General features: G+C 39.8%; 12 protein-coding genes and 1 non-coding gene across 13 annotated transcripts; 5 read left to right on the top strand and 8 right to left on the bottom strand.

Annotated features, from left to right (window-relative positions):
- Positions 1 to 516: 516 nt before the first annotated feature.
- On the bottom strand, positions 517 to 1,173 carry AW171_hschr84931 (uncharacterized protein; the record flags this gene model as incomplete). The annotated part of the gene is made up of 1 exon (XM_018134379.1): positions 517 to 1,173. The coding sequence occupies one exon, from the start codon at positions 1,171 to 1,173 to the stop codon at positions 517 to 519; it is 657 nt and encodes a 218-aa protein (XP_017989868.1).
- A 314-nt stretch (positions 1,174 to 1,487) lies between these two features.
- On the bottom strand, positions 1,488 to 2,615 carry AW171_hschr84932 (HHR104Cp; the record flags this gene model as incomplete). Its single annotated transcript, XM_018134380.1, has 1 exon — positions 1,488 to 2,615. The coding sequence occupies one exon, from the start codon at positions 2,613 to 2,615 to the stop codon at positions 1,488 to 1,490; it is 1,128 nt and encodes a 375-aa protein (XP_017989869.1).
- Positions 2,616 to 3,506: 891 nt separating this feature from the next.
- On the bottom strand, positions 3,507 to 5,540 carry PIG1 (protein phosphatase regulator PIG1; the record flags this gene model as incomplete). Its single annotated transcript, XM_018134381.1, has 1 exon — positions 3,507 to 5,540. One exon carries the CDS (start codon positions 5,538 to 5,540, stop codon positions 3,507 to 3,509), a length of 2,034 nt encoding a protein of 677 aa, XP_017989870.1.
- A 1,216-nt stretch (positions 5,541 to 6,756) lies between these two features.
- MCM5 (MCM DNA helicase complex subunit MCM5) lies at positions 6,757 to 9,036 on the top strand (the record flags this gene model as incomplete). Its single annotated transcript, XM_018134382.1, has 1 exon — positions 6,757 to 9,036. One exon carries the CDS (start codon positions 6,757 to 6,759, stop codon positions 9,034 to 9,036), a length of 2,280 nt encoding a protein of 759 aa, XP_017989871.1.
- A 656-nt stretch (positions 9,037 to 9,692) lies between these two features.
- On the top strand, positions 9,693 to 9,765 carry AW171_hschr84935. The gene has a single exon. It is a non-coding gene; the product is annotated as a tRNA-Thr (tRNA).
- A 148-nt stretch (positions 9,766 to 9,913) lies between these two features.
- On the top strand, positions 9,914 to 10,305 carry SMD2 (mRNA splicing protein SMD2; the record flags this gene model as incomplete). The annotated part of the gene is made up of 2 exons (XM_018134383.1): positions 9,914 to 9,918; positions 9,984 to 10,305. 2 exons carry the CDS (start codon positions 9,914 to 9,916, stop codon positions 10,303 to 10,305), a joined length of 327 nt encoding a protein of 108 aa, XP_017989872.1.
- Positions 10,306 to 10,360: 55 nt separating this feature from the next.
- DBP9 (ATP-dependent DNA/RNA helicase) lies at positions 10,361 to 12,136 on the bottom strand (the record flags this gene model as incomplete). The annotated part of the gene is made up of 1 exon (XM_018134384.1): positions 10,361 to 12,136. The coding sequence occupies one exon, from the start codon at positions 12,134 to 12,136 to the stop codon at positions 10,361 to 10,363; it is 1,776 nt and encodes a 591-aa protein (XP_017989873.1).
- A 218-nt stretch (positions 12,137 to 12,354) lies between these two features.
- Positions 12,355 to 14,646, bottom strand: YSH1 (cleavage polyadenylation factor subunit YSH1; the record flags this gene model as incomplete). Its single annotated transcript, XM_018134385.1, has 1 exon — positions 12,355 to 14,646. The coding sequence occupies one exon, from the start codon at positions 14,644 to 14,646 to the stop codon at positions 12,355 to 12,357; it is 2,292 nt and encodes a 763-aa protein (XP_017989874.1).
- Positions 14,647 to 15,486: 840 nt separating this feature from the next.
- On the bottom strand, positions 15,487 to 19,023 carry AW171_hschr84939 (uncharacterized protein; the record flags this gene model as incomplete). The annotated part of the gene is made up of 1 exon (XM_018134386.1): positions 15,487 to 19,023. The coding sequence occupies one exon, from the start codon at positions 19,021 to 19,023 to the stop codon at positions 15,487 to 15,489; it is 3,537 nt and encodes a 1,178-aa protein (XP_017989875.1).
- A 533-nt stretch (positions 19,024 to 19,556) lies between these two features.
- Positions 19,557 to 20,093, bottom strand: RSO55 (Rso55p; the record flags this gene model as incomplete). The annotated part of the gene is made up of 1 exon (XM_018134387.1): positions 19,557 to 20,093. One exon carries the CDS (start codon positions 20,091 to 20,093, stop codon positions 19,557 to 19,559), a length of 537 nt encoding a protein of 178 aa, XP_017989876.1.
- Positions 20,094 to 20,330: 237 nt separating this feature from the next.
- On the top strand, positions 20,331 to 21,257 carry PUT7 (Put7p; the record flags this gene model as incomplete). Its single annotated transcript, XM_018134388.1, has 1 exon — positions 20,331 to 21,257. One exon carries the CDS (start codon positions 20,331 to 20,333, stop codon positions 21,255 to 21,257), a length of 927 nt encoding a protein of 308 aa, XP_017989877.1.
- An 86-nt stretch (positions 21,258 to 21,343) lies between these two features.
- On the bottom strand, positions 21,344 to 22,144 carry ECI1 (dodecenoyl-CoA isomerase; the record flags this gene model as incomplete). Its single annotated transcript, XM_018134389.1, has 1 exon — positions 21,344 to 22,144. The coding sequence occupies one exon, from the start codon at positions 22,142 to 22,144 to the stop codon at positions 21,344 to 21,346; it is 801 nt and encodes a 266-aa protein (XP_017989878.1).
- Positions 22,145 to 22,594: 450 nt separating this feature from the next.
- Positions 22,595 to 23,419, top strand: NNT1 (S-adenosylmethionine-dependent methyltransferase; the record flags this gene model as incomplete). The annotated part of the gene is made up of 1 exon (XM_018134390.1): positions 22,595 to 23,419. The coding sequence occupies one exon, from the start codon at positions 22,595 to 22,597 to the stop codon at positions 23,417 to 23,419; it is 825 nt and encodes a 274-aa protein (XP_017989879.1).
- Positions 23,420 to 23,637: the final 218 nt, after the last annotated feature.

Below are 23,637 nucleotides of genomic sequence, written 5' to 3' on the forward strand. Positions count from 1 at the left end.
TTTAACAAAAACTATACTCACGTGATTAACGGGTTCACGTGATAGGTGCAGACGCAACTGACGCCAGTAACGGTACTCCCTGGAAAGGCTTATTAAAGTGGAAAGCTTCTGGATCTTTAGTCATGTATATTTGCAAGTGGACGGTCGTGTAGAAGATTAATCCATGCTACATACCACTGTGAAGTGTACTTGAATCTATTCTACTCTGCAAAAATGTGCTGCGTTGTATTCTTGGTAGTGAATACGGACTTTACAGTTAAATTGACGAGTTAAGAAGTAAAACCTGCATTTCTACGTAAAAGATCATTCAAATGTACTGAAATTATCTAATTTCAGAACTGGATTTCCCAAGAATATCCTTAATGATACGCGTCCCCTGCTGTATACGGGCAGTGCAACAAGCTTTTAACAAACAAAAGTCTAAAGCGTTAATATCCAATACATATATTATATACTTAATTATGTTCAAACATGCGTAATACAAAACGAAACCCCACCTTTGCATCAACATCTTACCTATTGAGAAGAACTCCATTCTTCTTGGCTCCTACCAGAAATCATAGAGGAAATACTCTCAATATCTTGTAAATATGAGGTATCATCTCCAAGTGTGCTTGAATTGCTCATCTCAGACACACCTGGCTGGCCAATCGACTGCGACCTGGATCCACATGTAGAGGCACTTTTGCCTATTCCGTTATCACGGCCGCGCTCTGTACTCGTAACATAGGAATCCACAAATTCGCTGCACGATTCCCGGGTATATTTATTATTCTTTTCACTGTTTAGCAACCGCATTTTCTCCCTTAGGGTCATAGAAGGACCAGTTAAACTGTCCTTTGTTAAATCATCGCAATGCTTCTTCTTCCAGTAACCCGGGGCATTCATGGTATTCAGGAGGTTCAACGAATATGGCGGAATACCATACCGAGGTACCTTTCTACCTTCAATCCCATCCTTTGTTGCTATCATTGATAACCCCGATGTCACACTAGACCGCGACAGCGGTCTTGACAACGATGGCACGACACTGTCGTCCTCTGTAAAGTTACTTTCATATATTGCTCTTGTAGATATATTGTCCGTAGCACCATCAGAAATAGAGACCTCGTAAAGTGAATAAGCCGATGATACATCTCTTGACGATGAGGGTGAAGCTATAGATTCTGTCATCCTGTAACTTCCTTATAGACCTCGCTGACTACTTACCGATAATAAAATTACAGACGTGCCTAAACGATTAATATCTAGAATATGAACGGCTAACATCGTTCCAACGTAGTCGGTAAAGCTAAGAATTATCTGAATTGATTATATACCCTTTATTTGTTGCTTTCAGGAGACAATAGCGGCAGCGTGTTGCTTTTTGCATCAAGTTTTATAAATTCGGGTAACACTGAAAATGGTGAACTTTGCTATGGGCGCAGTCCGACATTTTAACTACAAGAAGAATATAATATATTGATTAAGGTGACTTTATTTAAATGCTAAATAAATGCACTGGTTAATTTATTAGAGCTATTATATTTGCGAGAACTCTTGTTAGGGCTTAATTGCACTGGTCGGTATTCGCGACTTGGGGTGTTACTGTCAATATTGTATTTTAATTTCAGATGCTGTGGATATCGGAAAGAAAAATTATTATTAGGATTGTTCTCAGCTTCATTGAACATGTTTACAAGAGTGTCAAAGTGCGATACTAGCCGTGTATTTTCACCCTTTAGATTAATAGTTAGTTCGGTGCTCTTTGCTAATTGCTTTCTTAAAGTCTGCCTATTTTCCTTTAGATGAGAAATAGTCGAAGCCCTTTGGGATATCACTTTTTCAAGTTGCTGAGTAAGGTTTTGGAACCTATCAATTTGGGTTTGTCTTTCAGAATTATTGTCCTTTATCTTGTCTTTAAGTTTCTGAAGTTGCGTGTCCTTGTCATTTAATTGGAACTTGAAGTTATCTATTTCGTCATTCATGTTCCTTATTGTTTGGCGTAAGGACGTCATCTCGCTCACAAGCTTTCCATTTTCTCCCATCAATACACTATTCTTTATACCCAATTCCTCGGCTTCGAGTTTCCATGTGACGACTTCTTGTTGTAATCCGTTTCTTGAACGCGATGAATCTCGATCTGCCTTCTCTGGAGATCGCTCCTGCCGAGCCTTTACTGTAGTTTCCAATTCATGTGCATATTTATAACAGCATTCATGGAACCTGAAGGTCGCTAGGATTCCGTAACTAATCGACTCTAGATTTTCAACTAATGGGCGTTGTTCTATCCCCTCTATATCTAGGTTACAAAGGTTGAAGCACCGCCGAAGAAGCAGTAGCACTTTGTCTTTGGAATCATCATCCTGTGATTGACTGGATTCTGGCTGTTTTATTCTTAGGATAGACTTTGGAGTTACATCTGATGAGCTGTTCCGCACAGTCTCCGGACCTATGGGCGATTCATTAAATTTTACTACCCGCTTGGCTAAGAATGTATCTTGGTCCAATATTCCGTTTATAGCCAACTCCACGAAACTTGGCGCTTCACATAAACTCTTCTGCTTCATAAAAGTAAGATCTAATAGGCATATGCTCTGGTCACCACTATTCTGAGCACTATTTGGAGACATCATTCCTACTCTCTCAAAAGTCTAGTAGTTTGATTGGTAAGTATACAGTCGTTTTTGTCTCTATATTTTTATCCATGTTTCTTGTGGACAGACACCAGCCTAAAAGCGACCGTAAATATGTCAGTAAACTTTGATTGTGAAATGCTCTGTTTTTCCAGACAATATAAACACATGACAATTATATACAACAGAATACTAATCACGTTGTGCGCAGTTAGCCAATGGAATAATATGTATATTATACCACATTAAACATAGCGACTATCAGCCTTTCCAGTAATTATAAAGTTCAACTTGTTACTTCATATTATGAGATGATTTAACTTTAAACTTCCCAATTAGGAATTTAATTGAAAGTATTTACAAATTAGGAAAGTTTGAAATGTTTATGGGGCTGATCGTTGGCACGATCGAAATCTTATTTTTTGCCGAAGATTTGGTAAGCTACTTGAATATCTACAAAGTCAAAGAAGATTATATAAACAGCAAAGTAACAAAATACGGCAATAAGACCATGTATATTAATTTACCAACTATACAAATGCATACAGTCGCACTCTCGAATAAAACTTATCGAACGATGACATATAAACAATGTAGTACTTTAAATACATGGAGTAATTGAAGTACTTTGCAGACAGTATTTGAGACGGAGCTGGAAGTAAGTTAAGAAGGCCAATGACAAACCTAAACCATATAACATCGCGCCAATAAGAAGAAAACGTACATACTGGGTAGCTTGTGTAATGCGGAGCATCACAAAGATGTTAATCACCAGAACTCCTGCGTTCAATTTTTAATCCGATTATGCATTGACAAGGTTTGCTATTTTATGCGGTTAATGCAATGGATGAGAAACGAGTCGATATCGTTGCAATCATAAAGTTGTGCGAATCAACCTCCTTTTGCTACGACTGTCACTTTTTCTGAATCCTCGGTATTGGATGATGGCGATCCGCATAGGGCGTTTGTTAGAAGCGGTTCTCTATAGTCATATCGAGAATAGTTATCAGTTGAAGATGAGCTCGCGGAATAATATGGATAATTATGCAACACTCTTCCGTTTATTAGATCGTTTTTGTTATCCATTAGTTTACAGTTGTCACGGTTTTTAATACTGTTACTATCCTTGTTACTGAGACTGGAAGTATCCGAAGACAGTATATCATAAGAGTCACTTGAGAGACTCAGAGTAGGTTCCTTGGAGGTGGTGGTAGATTCCATACAAGTATCATAGTAATTGCTGCTGGAATTTGTGCTGGATTCATCTTTGTTTTTACTTTTTGAAGCATCAAAATGATACACATGTTTTAATGGCGATGTGTTGAAATAATCGGTTCCTTCAGAGAATGTACGACCAATAGATGGTCGCACAGATGAAGTGTTACCCGCGATAGGCGGAGATATTGTTGATTTTGATTTAAAGTTTAATAAAAAATCATAACTGAATGATTTCGTTAATGGCATAATCTTATGCCCTTTTCCAAACAACAAATTTGCAGTATTTCTCCCTTTTCGGGTTGGAACATCGCAATTGCTGAGGGATACTTTTCTCTTACTATTAGGCTTGTTGCTAGTTCTCATCTTTGCGGAAGGTGGCATACACATAGTTAAGCATCTTGCATTTATCTGGAAGTTCTCATAGTTGTTATTATCATAGTAAGTTTCACCGTTGACATCATAGCGGCAACATAGTGCCATCGTCACAGGACACCAGGTTTGTTTTGCATCATAATCACAATAGAGCAAACTTTTGACTTTCATGAAGTACTTGTAACTAGACAAATCAATTGTAAAATTAAATTCATCGACTTTAGGAGTAACTGTCCTTAGATACTGCGCAGAGACATAGTGGATATCTTTCCATTCATTGAAGGAAAACTTAACTTCGATAAATTTCTCAAAGTTAAGATTAGTAACATAGATCTGGCCCTTTATAGTGTGCATGTCAGTAAGAGATATTTTGCTGAGTTTAATGTTGTGGCCTTGCAAAAAATCCAACAACTGCTCCTGAAATGGTACATCAACATTGGAAGAATGAAAGGGAACAAGATTAGAGCTTTGCAATTCCCAATGACTGATCATTAACTGCTCAACACATCTAGTGCCCCCAACCGTTGATGAAATATCTTCGTCTGGGGTGTCAGCAGGTTCATTCGGCACAAAGTCATCCTCGACGTCACATTCATCCTCTGAAGAGTCGAATGATGAGTAGTCATCATCGGCATTCTCTACGTCTAATTGCTTTTCATCTGAGTCATCTGAGTCATAGTCCAAAGAAAACTTTGGAACACTCTTACTAGGTGGCATCCTGAATTTCATACGCCCAAATGAAGGAGTTCCAAACCAAAACTTATCTAAAACAGTTTCTCCCAGCTCCTCCAGCTGGTCCAAGGCAGCCATACCGGGAGAGCTCTCACTAGAAATGGAAATTGGCTCGCTGTTTAGATCGAAGCGCTTCACTTGCGCCAACTGCGGAGCAAAACGCACATTTTTATTCGAGCACAATGATGCAGAGTTACAGCTGGAATGAGAGTGAGAATTAGATGACAGTTTAAGGGACGACTTCAATTTTCGAATAGGAGTCCGGTGTCGCGGCCCGCCAGCGGCCCAAATAGAAATATCCTGATGCTGCTTACCAATAGGTGCCGAAGACGGCTCTGGAGGCCTCAAAAGGACCTGTAACCCATCTACTTCACCTGCTGCCCTAATTCGCGCTTCGTGCCCCTCCTCATTATCATCGGAGCTCGAGGGCGGATTATTATGTAACAAATCGTAGATATTGAGATCGCTAATGCATTTTGTGATACCATCTTCCACAGTTCTATTACTATTATGGAGACCTGCCCCACCTATAGATAGCTCTTCCAACTTGATAGTCTCTGCCGAATCATTATCCTGATGAATAAAAAACCTGTTAGGCTCCATCCAGCCTTACAAAACGAATCAAAACAAAAAAAAAATAATGTAAGCCTCCAAAAAAATTAAAATAAAATGATTTAAATCTACCAAGTAGCAATGGTACTAATAACAAATTAAACAATCCCACTCTAGCTTCACTTTGCAAAAAAACCCCTAGATATGCGTCAATAGCAATCTCTTTCTAAATAATTTTACACGGTAGGATCCTGATTCTCCTTCCCTAGTAGTATGTTTTTTTGGTAATACACCGCTAAAATATTTTAAAGCCGTCTTTTTATCCTATCCTATCCTTCCTCCCTTCCTGGCTCCCTTTCTTATCAACAATTTAGGAGAACAATAAAGCTACCGTTCTGTTCTAGAATCTTTCAGAAGTTGAATTTAAATCTTTCTGTTCATTTATATACTGTTGGCACCCTAATGATTAATGTGGATCCTTTTTTTTTATATTACAATTACAGTAAGAAAATAGTATTTTTCTGAGACAGCCTAATAATTAAAAAAAGAGTTTTTTAAAAGATTAAAAGATAAAATATACTGTGCTCCATATGGAAATAAAACAGTATACCTATTCGGCGGTACAAATCGAGTTCCTAGTAGTTTAAAACACCATGTAAAAAGAACCCAACAAATTTACCTATTAAATGACTCTTACTAAGTATAATATTCTATTTATTTCTTTGTTCTTATCACTACATTGCCATAATTTGCGTACTTTTTGCTTTATATCACAAAGTTTTTTCTTCCGATTCTTATGTGCTGTAATCTACGTAAGAAGGCAATCGATAACCGCTGAGGCTGCTAAAGGGTACTACCAAGGGAATTCTTAACTTATCCGAAACTGTGGTTGCAATTATATGGTGGGAAGAGTTGCAGCGTTGCCATGGTTATGCGGCAGAGGCTGAAACCTTAGTTGGCATTACTACGGTGATAACGGTTTGCCTGTTCCCCTTGTTATTTTTGAGTGATTATTCTCCGGAGCGGTATCAAAAAACAGCGGAGATAACAGATTTGGTTTTGTTTCCTCTTTTGGAAATTTTTTTAGGCGGTGGACACACACGCTGACATAACCGGCAGTAGGCGACGGGCGGAATTACGCAATGCGACCACAAGTTCGTGTGGTCACGTGGTTCTTGAAAATTGAGATGCTGTAAGGTAAACTGAGATACAGCTGAAACATGAAAGTTTTCTGATCAGACAAAGAGCTAGCAGAGAGAAGAAAAGGATGTCTTTCGACGCTACTCGGGTGTACACTACGAGTGTATTGCAGGGCGAAGAGACTGGTGACCATGAGAACTCTGAAATCGTCAAGTCGTTTCGCAATTTCGTTTTGGAGTTTCGATTGGACGCGAACTTCGTATACCGTGACCAGCTGCGGAATAATCTGCTGGTGAGGAACTACTCGCTGACGGTTAACATGGAACACTTGATCGGATACAATGAGGAGCTGTATAAGCTGCTGCGTGAAGATCCTATCGAGCTAATTCCGTTGTTTGAGCAGGCCGTTACGCAGGTCGCTCGACGGATTGCGCTCTTAAGCCAAGGAGCTGGTGGAGAGAAAAACGACAGTGAGATGCTTGGGTTGAGCTTACAGTTAGGAGCTTTTCCCACATGTCAGCTAATTCTGCGATCTCATTCTTCTGAGACCCCCATTAGAAATCTGGACTCTCAGAATGTGTCAAAAATCGTGCGAATCAGTGGGATCATAATCTCGGCGTCGGTATTGACTTCCAGGGCCACACACTTGTCGCTGGTATGCAAGAACTGCCGACATATGACGTCTATGGACTTGAATAATTTCCAGTCTCTATCGGGGAACAATAATTTGACTCTTCCGCGCTCATGTTTAGCAGATCATAGCAAAACGGAAGGACCAGGTTCTGGAAACCCCTGTGGCCAAGATCCTTATATGGTTGTGCATGAAAATTCTAAGTTTATTGATCAGCAATTCTTGAAGCTGCAGGAAATCCCTGAATCTGTACCTATAGGGGAGATGCCCCGGAATTTACTTATGACATGTGATCGTTACTTGGCAAATAGGGTCGTTCCTGGGACCCGTGTGACGATTGTCGGCATATACTCTATTTACCAATCAAAAGGTTCTCGAGCTAGTGGAGGAGGCAGCGGTGGAAACAGGCCTGTTGCCATTAGGAACCCGTATATTAAAGTATTGGGTATCGAGACACTGTCTAATAATCCGATTAACTCCGCTCTTTCCCTGTTTAATGAAGTTGAAGAGGAAGAGTTTCTGCGTATGTCTCGTATGCCTAACCTTTACGAGGTGTTTGCGAAGTCAATTGCGCCTAGTATCTATGGAAATGCTGATATAAAGAAGGCCATCGTTTGTCTTTTGATGGGAGGCTCGAAGAAAATTTTACCTGATGGAATGCGTTTGAGAGGTGATATCAACGTGCTATTATTGGGTGACCCTGGTACTGCTAAATCTCAACTGTTGAAGTTTGTGGAGAAGGTCTCCCCAATTGCCATATACACTTCGGGTAAGGGTTCTTCAGCAGCTGGTTTGACTGCATCAGTGCAACGTGATCCAAATACACGGGAATTTTATTTGGAAGGCGGTGCAATGGTCCTAGCTGATGGTGGTACCGTTTGTATTGATGAATTTGATAAAATGCGAGATGAAGATCGGGTGGCAATTCACGAAGCTATGGAGCAACAGACAATTTCCATTGCGAAAGCCGGTATTACAACTGTGTTGAACTCTCGTACCAGTGTATTGGCTGCAGCTAATCCTATATACGGTCGATATGATGAATTGAAATCCCCAGGTGAAAACATAGATTTCCAAACTACCATTTTGTCACGTTTCGATATGATCTTTATTGTAAAGGATGACCACAACGAGCAAAGGGATATATCCATTGCATATCACGTCATGAACATCCACACTGGCCGTGCAGCTGTTGCTGAGAATGCGAAAGATGCTGAGAACGCAAATGGTGAAATTCCTATAGAAAAGATGAAGCGCTATATTACTTACTGTCGTGCTAAATGTGCACCCAGGCTTTCTCCTCAGGCTGCAGAAAAGCTCTCCTCTCATTTCGTAACAATTAGAAGACAGCTTCTAATAAATGAGTTGGAATCCCGGGAGAAATCATCTATTCCAATTACCATCCGTCAACTAGAGGCTATTATTCGTATTACAGAATCACTTGCGAAATTAGAACTCAGCTCCGTTGCAGAAGAGCGTCATGTAGATGAAGCAATTAGGTTATTTCAGGCTTCTACTATGGATGCAGCATCACAGGATCCTATTGGAGGAATGAGAGATGCAAGTGTTGTTTCTGAAGTTAGGAATCTCGAATCAGAATTAAAAAGAAGACTGCCCATTGGGTGGTCTACGAGTTACCAGACTCTAAAGCGAGAGTTTGTGCAATCCAACCGGTATTCACAGCAGGCTTTAGATAGGGCTTTATACATTCTAGAAAGGCATGAAACAATCCAACTAAGGCACCAAGGCCAGAATATATACAGAAATGGAGTTTAAGATAAAATAATATAGTTATAGTTTGTATTATAGAAGTAATTGTTAACATACAGCAAGAAAATTTACTTCAATGTCCAAGAAATTGTAAATCTCATAATATCTATCCCATATTACCTAGAGACAATAATTAGCATGCGTATCTGGTCAGACACCTGTGGTTTACTTGCTGGCAAAGTTGTGACAGAAAGTTTAACGTCTTGATTAACATTAACACGTGATACTAACATTAAGTTATAGCCACCTCCAGCCATATATACTTGGAGTTAACCTGGAGGTAAGGGCCCCTTAAAAATGTGATAAGTCGTAGCGAACTGAAATAATCACACAGATCACGAACATTCCGACAGATCACATATTATCCCAACAGCTCCCAGGCATGATGCAGGTTGCTGCTTAAATAAGTTTCATAGTGTAGATCACGTCTTGGGATTTTAGCCGTAGACCGTATCCTCGGCATACTCAGGTGTATAAGTTACAAATGATAGTTATGAATTATAAAACCGAATGAACCAGAAACCACTAGATAGCGTTCGCCCTTCGACTACCTGAGCGATTTATCGTATATATATATATATATATACTCTGGTCACGGGACACAGTTAATGGTGACAGGAAGGTTATATATCTCCATATGCATCCGAATAGACATCAAAATAGCTTCTATGGCCAAGTTGGTAAGGCGCCACACTAGTAATGTGGAGATCATCAGTTCGAATCTGGTTGGAAGCATTTCTTTTTGACTTGATTCACAAGATCTCGTACCAAATGATACATGCGGAGTGATTTTGTTGAAAGAAACGTACCAGCATTGAAACAGAACAATGCTCACGAATCTTCGGTTCGTTAAGACTTCTTCTGGATCATTGAAGCCTTCATCATGTCGTATGTGATATTTTTTTTAATACTAAACTATCCAGGATCAACTTACTAACTTTTGTTTGTTACAGAACCCTTGTAAATCGTGCACGGTCGGAACTAACACAAGATGAGCTTGCTCAGCTGGAAGAGTTTGAATTTAAGCATGGACCAATGTCACTAATAAATGAAGCAATGATATCAAAGGTACCTGTTATAATATCACTGAGGAACAATCACAAAATAATAGCACGAGTTAAGTCCTTTGATAGACACTGTAATATGGTTTTAGAAAACGTTAAGGAAATATGGACGGAAAAAGAAGGTAATAAGGTAGCTAATAAAGAACGATTTATATCAAAATTGTTCCTAAGAGGAGATTCAGTAATAGTGGTTCTGAAAGCCGCACTGTAACTAAATGGAATTAAAAAAATGTTGATATTTTTACAAATTGCTTAGATACCTAGGTTTATTTAAAGTTCTTTAATGGATCTGACTTTTTGCCTGAGCCTCTCTTACGGTCCTTACGGTCCTTACGGACCTTCCCGTGTTTCTTCTTGGAATTGTGAAATGGAACAAATCCAATTTTTGCTTTGTTCTGCCTTGCACTTTCGGGCAATAGATACTCCGGAACCCTCTTCAAATGCTGTTGCACACGGGCTGGATGAAGTTCTTTGTCGTGCCTCAAGCTCACTAAATCTTGTGGATTTTCCTCAAAATGTCTTTTCAGCTTTTCACTTGCAAGTAACTCCTGTTTCAGCTCCTTTATACGTGCTTCTCTAATTGCAACCTGCGTTACAGCACGGAAACCATCCTCCATTCTGTAACGGAACCCTTCTACCTGATTGATATCAAAAGAATATGGCTGAATTTCAAATCCTAGTTTAGTCTGCTGTTTTATGATCCTACTTATGATCTTTTCATCCTTCTTCGCTGTCACTAGCATAGATGGCTTATGCTTACCAAATTCCTTTTGAGGAACGACAAATGAAATTGCCGTACCCGATTGCCCAGCACGAGCAGTTCTACCAATTCTATGAACATATGACTTTGCTGTAGTTGGAAGATCAAAGTTTAGTACACATGAAACGTTCTTGAAATCCACACCACGAGATGCACCGTATTCCTTGTCTGCCTTGACACCGTCTTTAGCTTTCTTTGACGACTTTTCTGTTTTAGCATTCTCTTGGGATTCTTCGGAGGGTTGCTCCTCCTCAGCTCCAGCTTCTTCTTCTTTATCATATTCACTGTCGTCAGTAGCAATTAATAAGTTGTATACGTTTTTGTTAAATTGGTCAACTATATGTTGTCTGGAATTCATGGGCAGCTCGCTATTCAATATGCACGATTTGATACCAAACTGTTCCAACACCAATTTTAACCTGTAACCCCTATCAATGGTATTCACAAAAACAATCGTCTTTCCTTTAATTAAACCCAACTTGAAAATAACATAGCCGAGTAAAAACTTATCGAACTCTGATACCCTTACGTAGTACTGTATTAGCTTCTTTTGATCCTTGGTGATCTGCTCATCGTTCAACTTTAGGATTGCGGGAGATCTACAGAATTTAGCCTTCAACTCTTGGATTTCATCGCTTAGCGTTGCACTCATCAGGAAAGTTTGCAAGTTCTTTTTCAGTGGTAAATATCCTGATATCTTCATCAAGTCCTCCTGATAACCAAAAGTCAAAATCAAGTCAACTTCGTCAATCACCAAAAACCTAAGCTCATCCAGAGAAACATATTCAGACTGCTTCCCCTCAAGCACTCCTAGAAGTTTCGCTGGGGTTGAAATAATTATTTCTGGGCGTTCACTAAGTAAAGAGCCCAATACCGATTCATTAACGCTAGAAGATAAATTCAACATCCGCACATCTTTAGCACAGTAAAGCACCAATTTCTCAAGCACCATGTGCACTTGGTGTGCTAATTCCCTAGTTGGTACCAGAATAATACCCAAAGTACCAACATCTTCATTTTCATTAGTGGTTTTCTTAAAATCCAGGATCGTTTGAAGAACAGGAATCAAATATGCAAGAGTTTTACCGGAACCAGTAGCGGCTTTAGCAATAATGTCTCTCTTTTCCTGCAAAGCTAAAGGTATAGCATTTGACTGAACTAATGTTGGGTGATTATACCCACTATTCTTTAATGATTGTAATAATCTTAGATCCAATTGTAAGGAAGAAAACGTTACAGATTCATCAATGTACGCTTCCGATACACTAGTGTTACTAGACATGCTACCAACTACTCCTAAATGACCTTCAGAGACACACGATAGCAGCTTATTCTTGTTGAAATGTACATTTATTTGTAGGTGATGCTATGAAAAGGAAAATTTTTGAATGGCGCCTAAAAAAAAGAAATAAGACAGATGAGATCACGTGATGACAAATCACCAATAATGATACTATTATTATGTTATATATTTATTTACACCTGAACCAATTTATAGCTTTAACATAATGGCGCGACTAGATCTGCCCCAATACCTAAAATGCTCTCTATTCTTCCTTTCAAAGGGTTTGAATTGCATTCTTCTACCAGCATTTTTGAGAAATTAACAGTAGCAGCACTTTTTCCTATGGTAACAGTACCCTTTATCTCTTCTTCTGATTTACTTTCATTAGATTTATCTAAAAGTAGAGTAAAACTATCGCCAAATTGCTCAGTGAATAATTTGGCGATTTGTTTTATTTTCCATAGGGTTTCAGAACCCTCTTCATGGCCGTCAGCATTACAGCCGCTGCTTGTCATCTTCACACTGGCAGGAGACGAGTCTACACTCAGTAGGATGGCGATGATACTATCAGCAACAGAATCGCTAATGATATTCTGAGTCCATTCCAATGTGGCAATATTTCCAGAAACGGAAAGCTTAACATCTCCCATAATGCGGACGACCAATGCACCAGATTTTTTGTTTTCCGCCATAGGATCAGTTTTGGTTATGGTGGAGCCCTCCTCATCCACTAGTACCTCGATATCACCAAACATCTGGCATAGATGCCAGTATATTAGTTCGTTTTTGCAGTCTACGTAGACTGTCTGTCGTTCCTTCAAAACGGTAGTAGATAAGTCTGTATGGTGTTCTCGTAAATCCGACAAAGAAACAAGATTTAGGTCAAAATTCTTCTCATCCGATACCAAAATACCCGATATAACGTGTTCTCCTCCTTCCAATCCCTGCTCTTCCGAGAGCTTTGCTTCACTTTGCTGGTCTTTCTGTTCTTCTAAATCAGAATTCTCTTTCGTGTTCTCAGTATGCTCGGTCTTAACTGGAATCATTTCATCGACAATATTTCCCACAGCCTTTGCGATTTTGACTCCTTTAAATTCTAGGTCAACAGGAACACAATTCTTTGGGTTGTAGACGTGTACTTCATTTTCGGTACCCTTTAGTGAACTAAAGTTCGAAAGTAAAGCTGACTTTAAACGACCCATAGGATTTGATTCACCATGAACCAGAATTATATTTGGCGCGCCAATCTTTTCAACAAATTCTAAATTTTCTCTGAAGTCTACATGAGCTGCGAAAGATATTTCTTCAATTTGGCAACGTCTTGGAATTGTGACGTCTGGATTGTTGATCGCAGGAATCGTTTCTGGTTCCAGCATCAAAAATTTTGCCATAGTACCCTCAACCGAATAACCGGTGATCAAGACTAAGTTCTTCTCATCAGGGCACCATTTTTCTAGCAAGTCCCTTGATAAACCATTCTGTAGCATACCTGGAGAGGCTAACATGACACTTGGGCCAAAATCCTGGAATTCATCCAGGTTCTTCAGGTACGCTATATTTTTAAAAATGAAGGGATTTGTCTGAGAGTCTCTAAACTTCTTTCGAATTTTATCATTCATCATGTTAACGTAAGTTTGGAACACTGTCATACATTTTCTTGCTAGATTTGACGCATAAAAAATAGGAACTTGACCACCACCCAGCTCTTCAGCATTTTGAGACCAATATTCGTCCAGGATTAACATTATTTCTTGTGCTCTTCCTAATGCAAAGACAGGTAAAAGTACACGACCACCTTTCGACACAGTGGAATGAACCATTTGCGTGAATTTGCGCTCTTTACTTATTCTTGGCTCATGTGTTGCTGTTCCGAAAGTGGACTCAACAATTAGTATATCAGATGGTAGGGAGGGAACTTCTGCACTGTTTAAGTGACGATCCAACTCCCGTGAGTAGTCACCTGTGAACAAAATCCGTAAGCCTGCTATCTCCACTTGAAACATTGCCGCACCTAAGACATGGCCTGCATGGTATGCAGTGAACTTAATACCATTCACATCGATGGTCGAATGATAGTCCACAGTTTCTATCCTATCAAAGGATTCTGCCAAGTCTTCATCTGTATAAAGATTCTCGTCTCCACCTGCTGAAGAATCATTGCCAATATTGGTAACCTTCACAAAATCACTTAACAACCAACGATAAATAGCTTTAGTAGGATGGGTCATGAATACTCTTCCCTGAAAGTTTGTCCTCTGCATTACAAATGGCAACGAGGCAGCATGATCCAAATGAAAATGGGAAATTAATAGCACGTCAACTTTCGAAAGGTCAAACTCATCATAAAAAGGTAACGATGCAATCCCTTGATGAGCAGGATGAACACCTGCGTCAAGCATCACGGTTTTACCTTTATACTGTAGAATATGGCACGAACGACCAACTTCATTACTGCCACCTAGGCCAAAGAACCTGAATGAATCTGTGCCCAATTTATCTTGAGTCATTATTTATTGTACGCAATTGACAAATATTTCTTTGAACTTAACACTTCAAAACTTGCGTGAAGCTAGTATTGAGATTCCGAGTTGATTAACTTTTGATCGGCGATGAAACCAAAGTAATAAATATAAACTAGTAGACAAACCAGCAAAGCAAATGAAATGTAAAGTACTCTGATTAGTGCAGGTAAATAAGAGGGATTCGTTATTATGGGAATCTTGGTGTGTTAAGATGGATACCAGTTAGTACTCAGTACTTGAGAATATGATATCAGCTTGCTGACCAAAGTACTTACTGTATAACGAATGACCAATCAAATTCCCTTGATATTTTGCAATATACTTGGTAGAATTTCGAGTGCTTTAACAGTGATGTCCATTAGAGATGAATTCTTTGAAAGGTGTAGTTCTGTTAATTGTTTGAAAATTTTCGACACCACGTGACATAACAAAGAGTAAGGATATCTTCTGTTAATGAACAGTATATACTATTACTAGATGTTTCGGTAACATTGTAGATCACTAAAAGATATCCTTGGATTATTTGATTAGTTTTTCATGTATCGTTCATTGCAACTGCGGCGCTGATGATGACTGGCTGGTTTCCTTAACAGCCAACAAGGCGACAAGTAGTAGTATAAGCACGAGGCAGATGGGTATTTTGATCTCATAATTATATTATTTGCTTGGTTACGTGAATTTATTTTATTGAAAAATATCTCTTCTATATATGCGTGAACAATGCGTAAATCATTATAAAAACTACGGGCGGGACATGGATTGTCTTTAATCGAAAAAACATAGACTATGTTGTAGATGCTTTTGGCAGGCCATGCGGAGTAGAATTCAGGTTAGGAAATCATAGTCATCATTACCTGTCCAAAAGTCTTCGATTGAAACGTTCCAGAAAGCATCAATATTGGCTTGATGCTGAGCGCCATGCTGACCGCTATGGTGCTGGCCTTGATGCCATGAATTTTCCGCACCAGGCTCTGTAAGAGAAGAGGGAGATCGCCATTGCCCAGCTGAAGGGGCATGAGAACTATTATCTCTGTTTGAAATTGGGGCGATTTTTTGATGCGTATGCTGAATATTGGTGGGGTTGCTAGCAGAAGAAGAATCTTGAGAATGTAAGCGTTGATGCGTTGCTAAGGGGACCATCCCTTTGGGATTGTTTAAAAAGTCTATGACATAGTCGCTGGTCCATGCTGAGATATTGTTTATCATGTTGTGTGTCCCATTGTTAAAAGCGATGCCATTATTCCCAGGGTTTTGCGAGGATAGGGGCTCCAATGTTGGCTGGAACATGGCATTAATTGCTGGACCACTATGGATACGTTGATCGGTGCCATTTAAAACTGTAGAAGTCACATGCTCTCCTATATAGTTGTCAAACGACGATGCCTGTTGCTGCTGACTTTGCTGATGACCTTGTTGGTGAATAAGAACCTGATGTTCATGACTTTTATTAGGAGGTGGGCCTTCGCGGGGCTTTTTAGGTGGATAACCATTATTATTTCCATTGCCAGTTTTAATGGTATCATTTTTAATACTGGTGTTATTGTTTTCCTTCATCTCAGTGTTAATATTGAACTTGGTAATGCGATTATTTTTTTTATCATCATTAACATCTTGTCTGGTAGTTTTATCATCATTATTTCTATGAGTCCCTTCGTTATCTTTTTTGGTAGGTCCAAGGGATCTTCTCCGCTTCAGGCTGTTACCAACAGGTATATGAGGAAATGAGCCACATGGATTACAACTATGCGAAGTTGACAGGTAAGGTTGTATATTCTTTTTGACACACCTCTGCTGGAACAGCCCTTGCTGTTCAAATACTTCACGATCAAGTTCGGTAGGCGTCGCAGACTTCTTTACAGTGTATTGGGGATGGCTTTCATGAAAGAGAGTTTGATTGTTCAGTTCTTCTTTTATCACTGGGTGCTTTTGAGAGTCATCCGACAGATTTTGAAAGCCAGTGAGCTTTCCAGAAGCTACATTGGTCATTAACTGGGACAAAGACTTCGGCACTTGAGCCATCTGTAGGATATTTCGTTTTCTTTTGCTGGTATTTTGATCCTCAACTTCCGGCTGTGAAGTATTGTGACCTACGTGCACATTTGCAAACGTTCCTGTCATAGCTGATGGCAACCTTTCAATTTCGCGCTTAATGTTGCCACTGACAATAGCAGTAGAACTATTTGCTGATGTAGCTTCTGCTTGAGATGAATATCGGTTACGCTCGTGGTGTGAAGCTGAAGGTGCAATATATGTCAATCCACTAGAGTCCGGCCCACACCGCTCTATTAGATTACCAATTGTAACATTCACCAACTGGTCAAAAGTATCTCTAAAAAGAATTGCAAACTGTGATCTTTCCGCCATTACGTATAAACAGACCGAACACGCTTTGAGCGCATCCATTGTGGTAAATAAGGACGCAGTAGCCAATGGCCTTGTATGTTTGTAGTCTCCACCTAGTCTACGGCAGTACTCATCATCATGATTTTTGGTAAGCCACATACAATAAATCAACGTCACACCTGCAACAAAAACATTGTGAACTGCAGGGGTGGAAGATCCGTACATGGATTTTTGATGAAACATTTTGTATTTCTGACATATTTGACCAGCCGCATGTTGACATGCGCGAAATAAACGATCATTAGGATCTAGTAACTCTAAGTATGGTTGGACCAAAAGTCGCAGAGATCGAAAATAGTAAAATTCCAAGGTTTCAAACTCGTAACTTCGAATCTTAGAACTGGGACAGTTGGACACCCACGTTTCCAAATCTCGAAAGAACGAACTAACTAAGGGGAAATCCTGTGATAATTTCTCCCTAGATAGTTGAGCTTTACCCTCCGCATCAGCCGACTGGGGAATTATCTGTAATGTTTCAACAAATTTGGATTCAAGACGGCGCAAATGAATTGACTGGTTAATGAAATGGACATTAGGCTTTGATTTGATGTTGTAGTTGGTGTTATTTGGCTTAAAAATATCTTCATCAAAGACAGGAAGCTCAATTTCAGATTCACTAATTGTGTAAGGCCTACCTAGTGCCACGCATATCATTCTTTCAAGCAAATAAACTGACCAAAAGAGTCTTAATTTCTTGTTTGCAAATACATCTCCAGACTGTTTCTTATGCAAATGCAATTTGTTCTTGCAAAGATCAATAGCATCTTTTATTATCTCGTACAAACCCGCTGAGTCCCGATCTGTTCGAATTAAGTACAAAACAAGCAAGGTCATTGTCTCTACCTTCTGTACGTACGTTAAATTCGCACCACAGTGAATAATGTGACGAAGAGCAGTGGAAAAACAACGTCCGGGCAACGCACCGCTATCCTTACCATTACCCATATTAAGCGAAGCAGCTAAACTGAAAACAAGCCACATTCTTCCACATATAAAATGGAACTCAGCAGTTGACCGCGAAGGGCGGTTTTTTAACACGTACTCAGTGTGACACTGATAGATCTCCTCCTCCTCAAGTAAAGGGTATTTAAATTGAATTTTCGTAAAATAAGTCTCTAAGAAAGTCCGCGACTGAGCTTCTTCTAATTCTAATATAGGCTCGACTAAAATAAAGTCCTTCAGGTTATATTTCATAAGGAAACTCTTGGAACATTCAACAGACCCCAATATTCGAGGCAGATTCGTAAAGAAAACATCACCGTCCTTAGAGTACGGCACACTCTGCTGTTTCGTTGAAGGCGTCGCGTCCTCCAAAGCTATATGGTCGCGATGATTTTGCGAAAATAACAGCTCCTCGTACTTTGTCATATTTTCAGTCTGTAGAAATTGCGAGATCATTTTATAGTTCGCCAGCTTATTCTTATATGACATCGAATCTGGAGAAAGATTAAGTAACTTCTCCAGGTAAACTAGTTTTTTCTCGAGGAAAAGAGTATATTCATCTTTCCCACTCTTCGCGTTTTTGGTATCTCCATTTCCAACGGTACTTTTTTTATCTGAATCATCTTTGGTGGCGGGCACCTTTTGATTAGCCGTAAACCCCCCGGGTTTAACATCACCTATTTTTGCCTCCGACCATTGCTTTATTCCTCGTGTCTCTAAATCCATTGAATTATCCCGTTGCCTCGGTACACCGCCATCCCCAGAACCATGGCTATTATAACCCGCACTTGATCCATATTTAGCAGGTTGAATGCATCGCACAGCAGCTTTCAAACAAGCAGTGCAACTAGGGATCTTGTGGTCACATTTCTGCTTTCGTCGTTGACAAAGTAAACACGATCTTGATCTACCCTTCTTATCCTTCAGCAATAAATCTGCATCCTTTCCCGCAAGCTCAAGTTCTATTTGAAAGCGCTGGATTTTCTCCTGACTTACTTCTTTAGAAGGGCGTCCCATAATGTTCGTTTACTTTCGATTAAAGTCTTACAATGCTCTGTTGATAAATCTCTTGTACTTATACCACGAGAATTTCAACGTCTTGTAACTGTCATATACACGGGTAGTCCTATTAAGGTGACTCTTTTGCTCTTGTGTTCAAAATCCTTGCATTTCGACTCCTCTAATATATAATAATGTATCCATATTTTGCTTTGAAATCAATTTTTCCCAGTATGGGGGATCTTTCACCAATTGATCTAGAATGGAAGTCAGAACATCAAATAAAGGTGTAGCAACTAGACAGTTATGAGTCCAACTCAATTGAAAAGAATAAACTGCTTCTGTGCCACAAATGATAATATCCAGCAGGTCTGGCGCTTAGTATCCCCCCTCTAACATCTTTATAAAACGCCACTGACCCCTGGTGGGCATGAATCGACGTTCCTAAGAGCCACCTGTTACACTAATTTGACCCCGGCAATGAACACAACTATCACTAGAAACGAGCGTAGCTTAACATATTCCTAACCCACAGGGACACCCCGACTCTGTTATAGCGACGAATTATGAGCACCAGTGTCGCCCGATTCACCTGATAATAGCTGCTTTATCAACTTTTTATCTTCCTCGTCCTGCTTCCGCTTTTCTGCCAATATGTTCTCCTGAATCTGCCTATGTTTACCTCTGCTCTTTCGCGTCTTTGCCTGCTTAGACTTCCGAGCAAGTTCCACTAGGGCTACATCCCTCTCAATAGGGTTTCCACCATTCTTCCAAATCGCAATCTTATGTGCAAGCTTCTTTCTGGCAATATGTCTGTTTTGTTCCCGGCTCCGGGTCTCTTGGCATTCCACTATCAGCCCGCTTGGAATGTGTTGTAACTGTACCTTACTGTTACATTTATTGATTTTCTGGCCTCCAGCACCACTGCCACCATGCAGAAACTTCTCTTGAACCTCATTCTCAAGTTCAGGAGTCCACTTAGGTCGTGGAGGAAGTTTGGTTCTCTTTATGAACGTTGCGCATGTAAGATGGAAACAGCGTAAGTTTAGGTGGCAGGCTGATGGCATAGAATGCAAAAATCTTAACATTGAAATAATTATTTGAAAATACTAAGGGAAACCTATTGGCGGCGTAGAACCTGGTATATATGTCTGTTTGTGTATGTTATGTAGAATGTAGCTCCACTATGCGCGAAGCGAAAATGTATATCCTTTCGGAACCATTAAATAACGCCCAGGTGCAACACTATCAACAAAACACAGAGAACTTCGCAATTAAGTAAATTCTAGGCCGTAGAATTGTGTTTAGCTGGCTATAAGTGAAGCATGTATTTATTGGGTTCAAGTTTTGCCAGGCTACCTATTGCAAAGGGATTTAGGTCGGTGAGAGGACTACGTTTATCTGCAACAACTAGATTTCAGACACACTTCCCTAAATATAATAATCTTACTGGTTCTGATATTATCTCCAGTGGCAATCCCACTGGTGCTAAGGCGAATAATGACAATAAAAACGCTGAAGAGAACGCTAACACTGATGATATAACAAGTTATTTTAATAAGTTACCCGAGAAGCTTATTCTAGAAGGTTACGGGATGTCGCAAACTACAGCTGAGAACCAATTGGATACCCAACGTTTTTATACTATCCTGACCGAAAGTGGGTTTACGAGTAAGCAGTCCAATTTGATCATCCAATTGTTGCTGGCTCTGCTTCAAGAGGAGTTCTTTTACAACTACAATACTACTTTCCTGAGGAAAATGGAGCTAGAAAACCAAAGCTATCTATTCAATGCAGCTGAATCAGAACTTCGCTACTCCATATATACATCGCGTGAGGTCGCACTAAATGAGCTAAATTTACAATTGATGAAACTGGACCGAGAGTTGAATTTAACTCGTGATGACTTAAACGAACTCATTATAAACTTGCTAAAAAAAGATTCAAGAGTGGACTTTAACGATTATAAGTCCGAGAACACTCTTTTGCATCGAGATATCAATATCCGTCTTGAGGGCTGCAATAACATGGTTGGTACAAGGATAATAGGACAAATAAAACCCGAGGTCGAGGGTCTCAGATGGCAAATTACGCGGAGCGGGCTGTTCGCACTATTATTTCTGGTGTTCTTTGTGATGAGCGGTGTCTCGATAACGAGGAGGATCGCTGCTGAACATGAGAAGCAGAGCGAGGTGATTTTACACACTAGAAAGCCCGAACACATAGAAGAGGAGGAAGTTCGAAGCGGCTAAGCCAAAAAATGTATATGTTCATCCCGAAAGCATTGGTAACAGGACTCAATTCCTTAAATATTTACTATGTATCTAACATATCAGATTCACAATTTCGAACGCCTTTGTTCAACATAAGCTTTGATGCGCTTATTTGGAACGTTTTTGTGGATGAGGTTTAATGCAGTTATCCCCTCATTAGAAATGGCGTGAATCTTACTAGATCCCTCCACTGTCAAGAACAAGCGCTTCATGTTCTGCAAACTCTCGGGACTACAACTCTCTAAGTATTGCTTTAAATCTTCTAGCACCTTACTATTAAATTCTGAGAGATTTGTCATATTATAGTTTCTGTTGATCACTCTGTCTTTCAACTGATCATACTGAAGCGGAACTCCGAAGAACATTGCCTCATGGGCAAGGGCTGGTCCCACTTTTGAAGCGAGACTTTCAGACAAAGCACCTTCGTTTGCTAATCCCATCTTGCTGAATGGGAATGAGATGTACACATTATCATTCATACTGTAAACAATATCACACAGTAATACCATAGCCGCGCTAATGCCCACGGCTGGACCATTCAAACAGGAAACCAAAATCTTCTTGTGATTAATAGCTGTTCGAGTAAAGTACTCCATCCGACTTACAAGCTCAGATGAGAGATCAAAATCCTTAGGTTGGTTCAATTGTCTTGATAAGTCATCTATGTCAATCCCCGAAGAGAAGAACCGGCCAGTACCTTGGAATACAATACATAGAATCTCGGGATTTGCTTCTGCTTCGAGTAACAGCTCAGTCATTCTAGTATAGTCTGAAAGGTGTAAAGAGTTCAATTTCTTCTCATTATTAAGGGTGATAATAAATAAAGGACCCTCAATTCGGTGTTGTATAACATTAGAGCGAGACATAGTATAAAATGGCTTATTATGGGTAAATAACGTTAACTCGGCTAAATAACGTCTGTGATGGAAGGATTACTATTAGTGATAATGTTATCCTTTATAAGTTGTCAACTTTTATTTACTTGGCGTGGGATTAACCCCAATTTTTTGGAGTTAGTAAACCGGACCGAAATCTTTAATTCCTCTAAGCCTAAAAAATTAAATAAGAGGCCCTTATGATGGGCCCAAGTGGTTTAATGACCTAATACTATCCGTAGCTCATAGTTGCACTCTTAACGTGTAAATGTCTGACTACATGCTATTTCCAGATTCCGGGCATTAGTAACATGAAAATAACTTGACGTAAAATTTGTTGAACGACGGGGAAGCTTACTGATCAAATATTTCGGACCTAGAGCTAAAAGCCTGTGATTTGAGATAGTCTAGGTTAATCAGAAGTTATCTAAACAGACTTTAATGGGTGATTTAGAAGATATAGAGCTAGAAAGTGGTCTTTTTGAGGAGCCAGAGGACTTCTATGCCAAGGAATCAGAAAACCATTTTGCAGAATATGTCAGAGAAATCATTTCTGAGAAATCCAAGAGTAGGAAATCGAAGATTCCAGTCCGACTAGTGGGTTCATCTCCTTTATGGGGTCACATATTGTGGAATTCCGGTATTTATACGGCGATGCACCTCGATAAAAACGTCGAAGAATGTCTTGACAAGTGTGTTTTGGAACTCGGTGCTGCGGGGGCTCTACCGTCGCTTGTCGCAGGTCTAATAGGTGCCAAGAAGGTGGTGTCAACGGATTATCCTGACGCAGACCTGATTAGCAACATCCAGTATAATGTTGACCATGTTCTCTACGACGGCGAGGAGCTGTCGACAGACGAAGCTATTAAGTCAAAGCAGCTACAGCAACGGAATGTTGTTGTGGAGGGCTATATATGGGGAGGCAGTTACGAGCCGCTGCTTGCCCACTTACCTAACGGAAAGGACAAGGATGCCAAATTTGATCTTATCATCCTCAGTGACCTCGTTTTCAACCATACTGAGCATCACAAGCTGCTAAAAACTACCAAAGACCTACTTGCCAGCGATGGCCGTGCTTTAGTCGTATTTTCGCCACATAGACCCTGGCTACTGGACGAAGACTTAAGATTCTTTGAGACAGCCAAGGAATATGGCCTGAAGACTGAGGTAATTGAGGTTGCAAATTGGAAACCGATGTTTGAGAAAGACGCTGGCTCTGAAGAAATCAGAGCACGAGTCTATGCTCACTACCTCACACACGAGTAGTTCTCCCTTGAATTTGTCGACTGGACATTATTGATAGATAGCACTCACGCTTTAGTGTATACAAAGTCCTTGTATACTACATAATTAGAGTCAATTAGCTTGGAACACTGGCAATTGAACCATACCATACCAGGCCCAAGCCGATTTCACTTTACTTTTATACAATTTTCTTCTGTATTTTTGTTTACACTCATCTCTATTGCTGTTCTTTATATACG

This window comes from Eremothecium sinecaudum, chromosome VIII (genome assembly GCF_001548555.1).
Source record: "Eremothecium sinecaudum strain ATCC 58844 chromosome VIII, complete sequence".
Taxonomy (NCBI): Eukaryota; Fungi; Ascomycota; class Saccharomycetes; order Saccharomycetales; family Saccharomycetaceae; genus Eremothecium; species Eremothecium sinecaudum.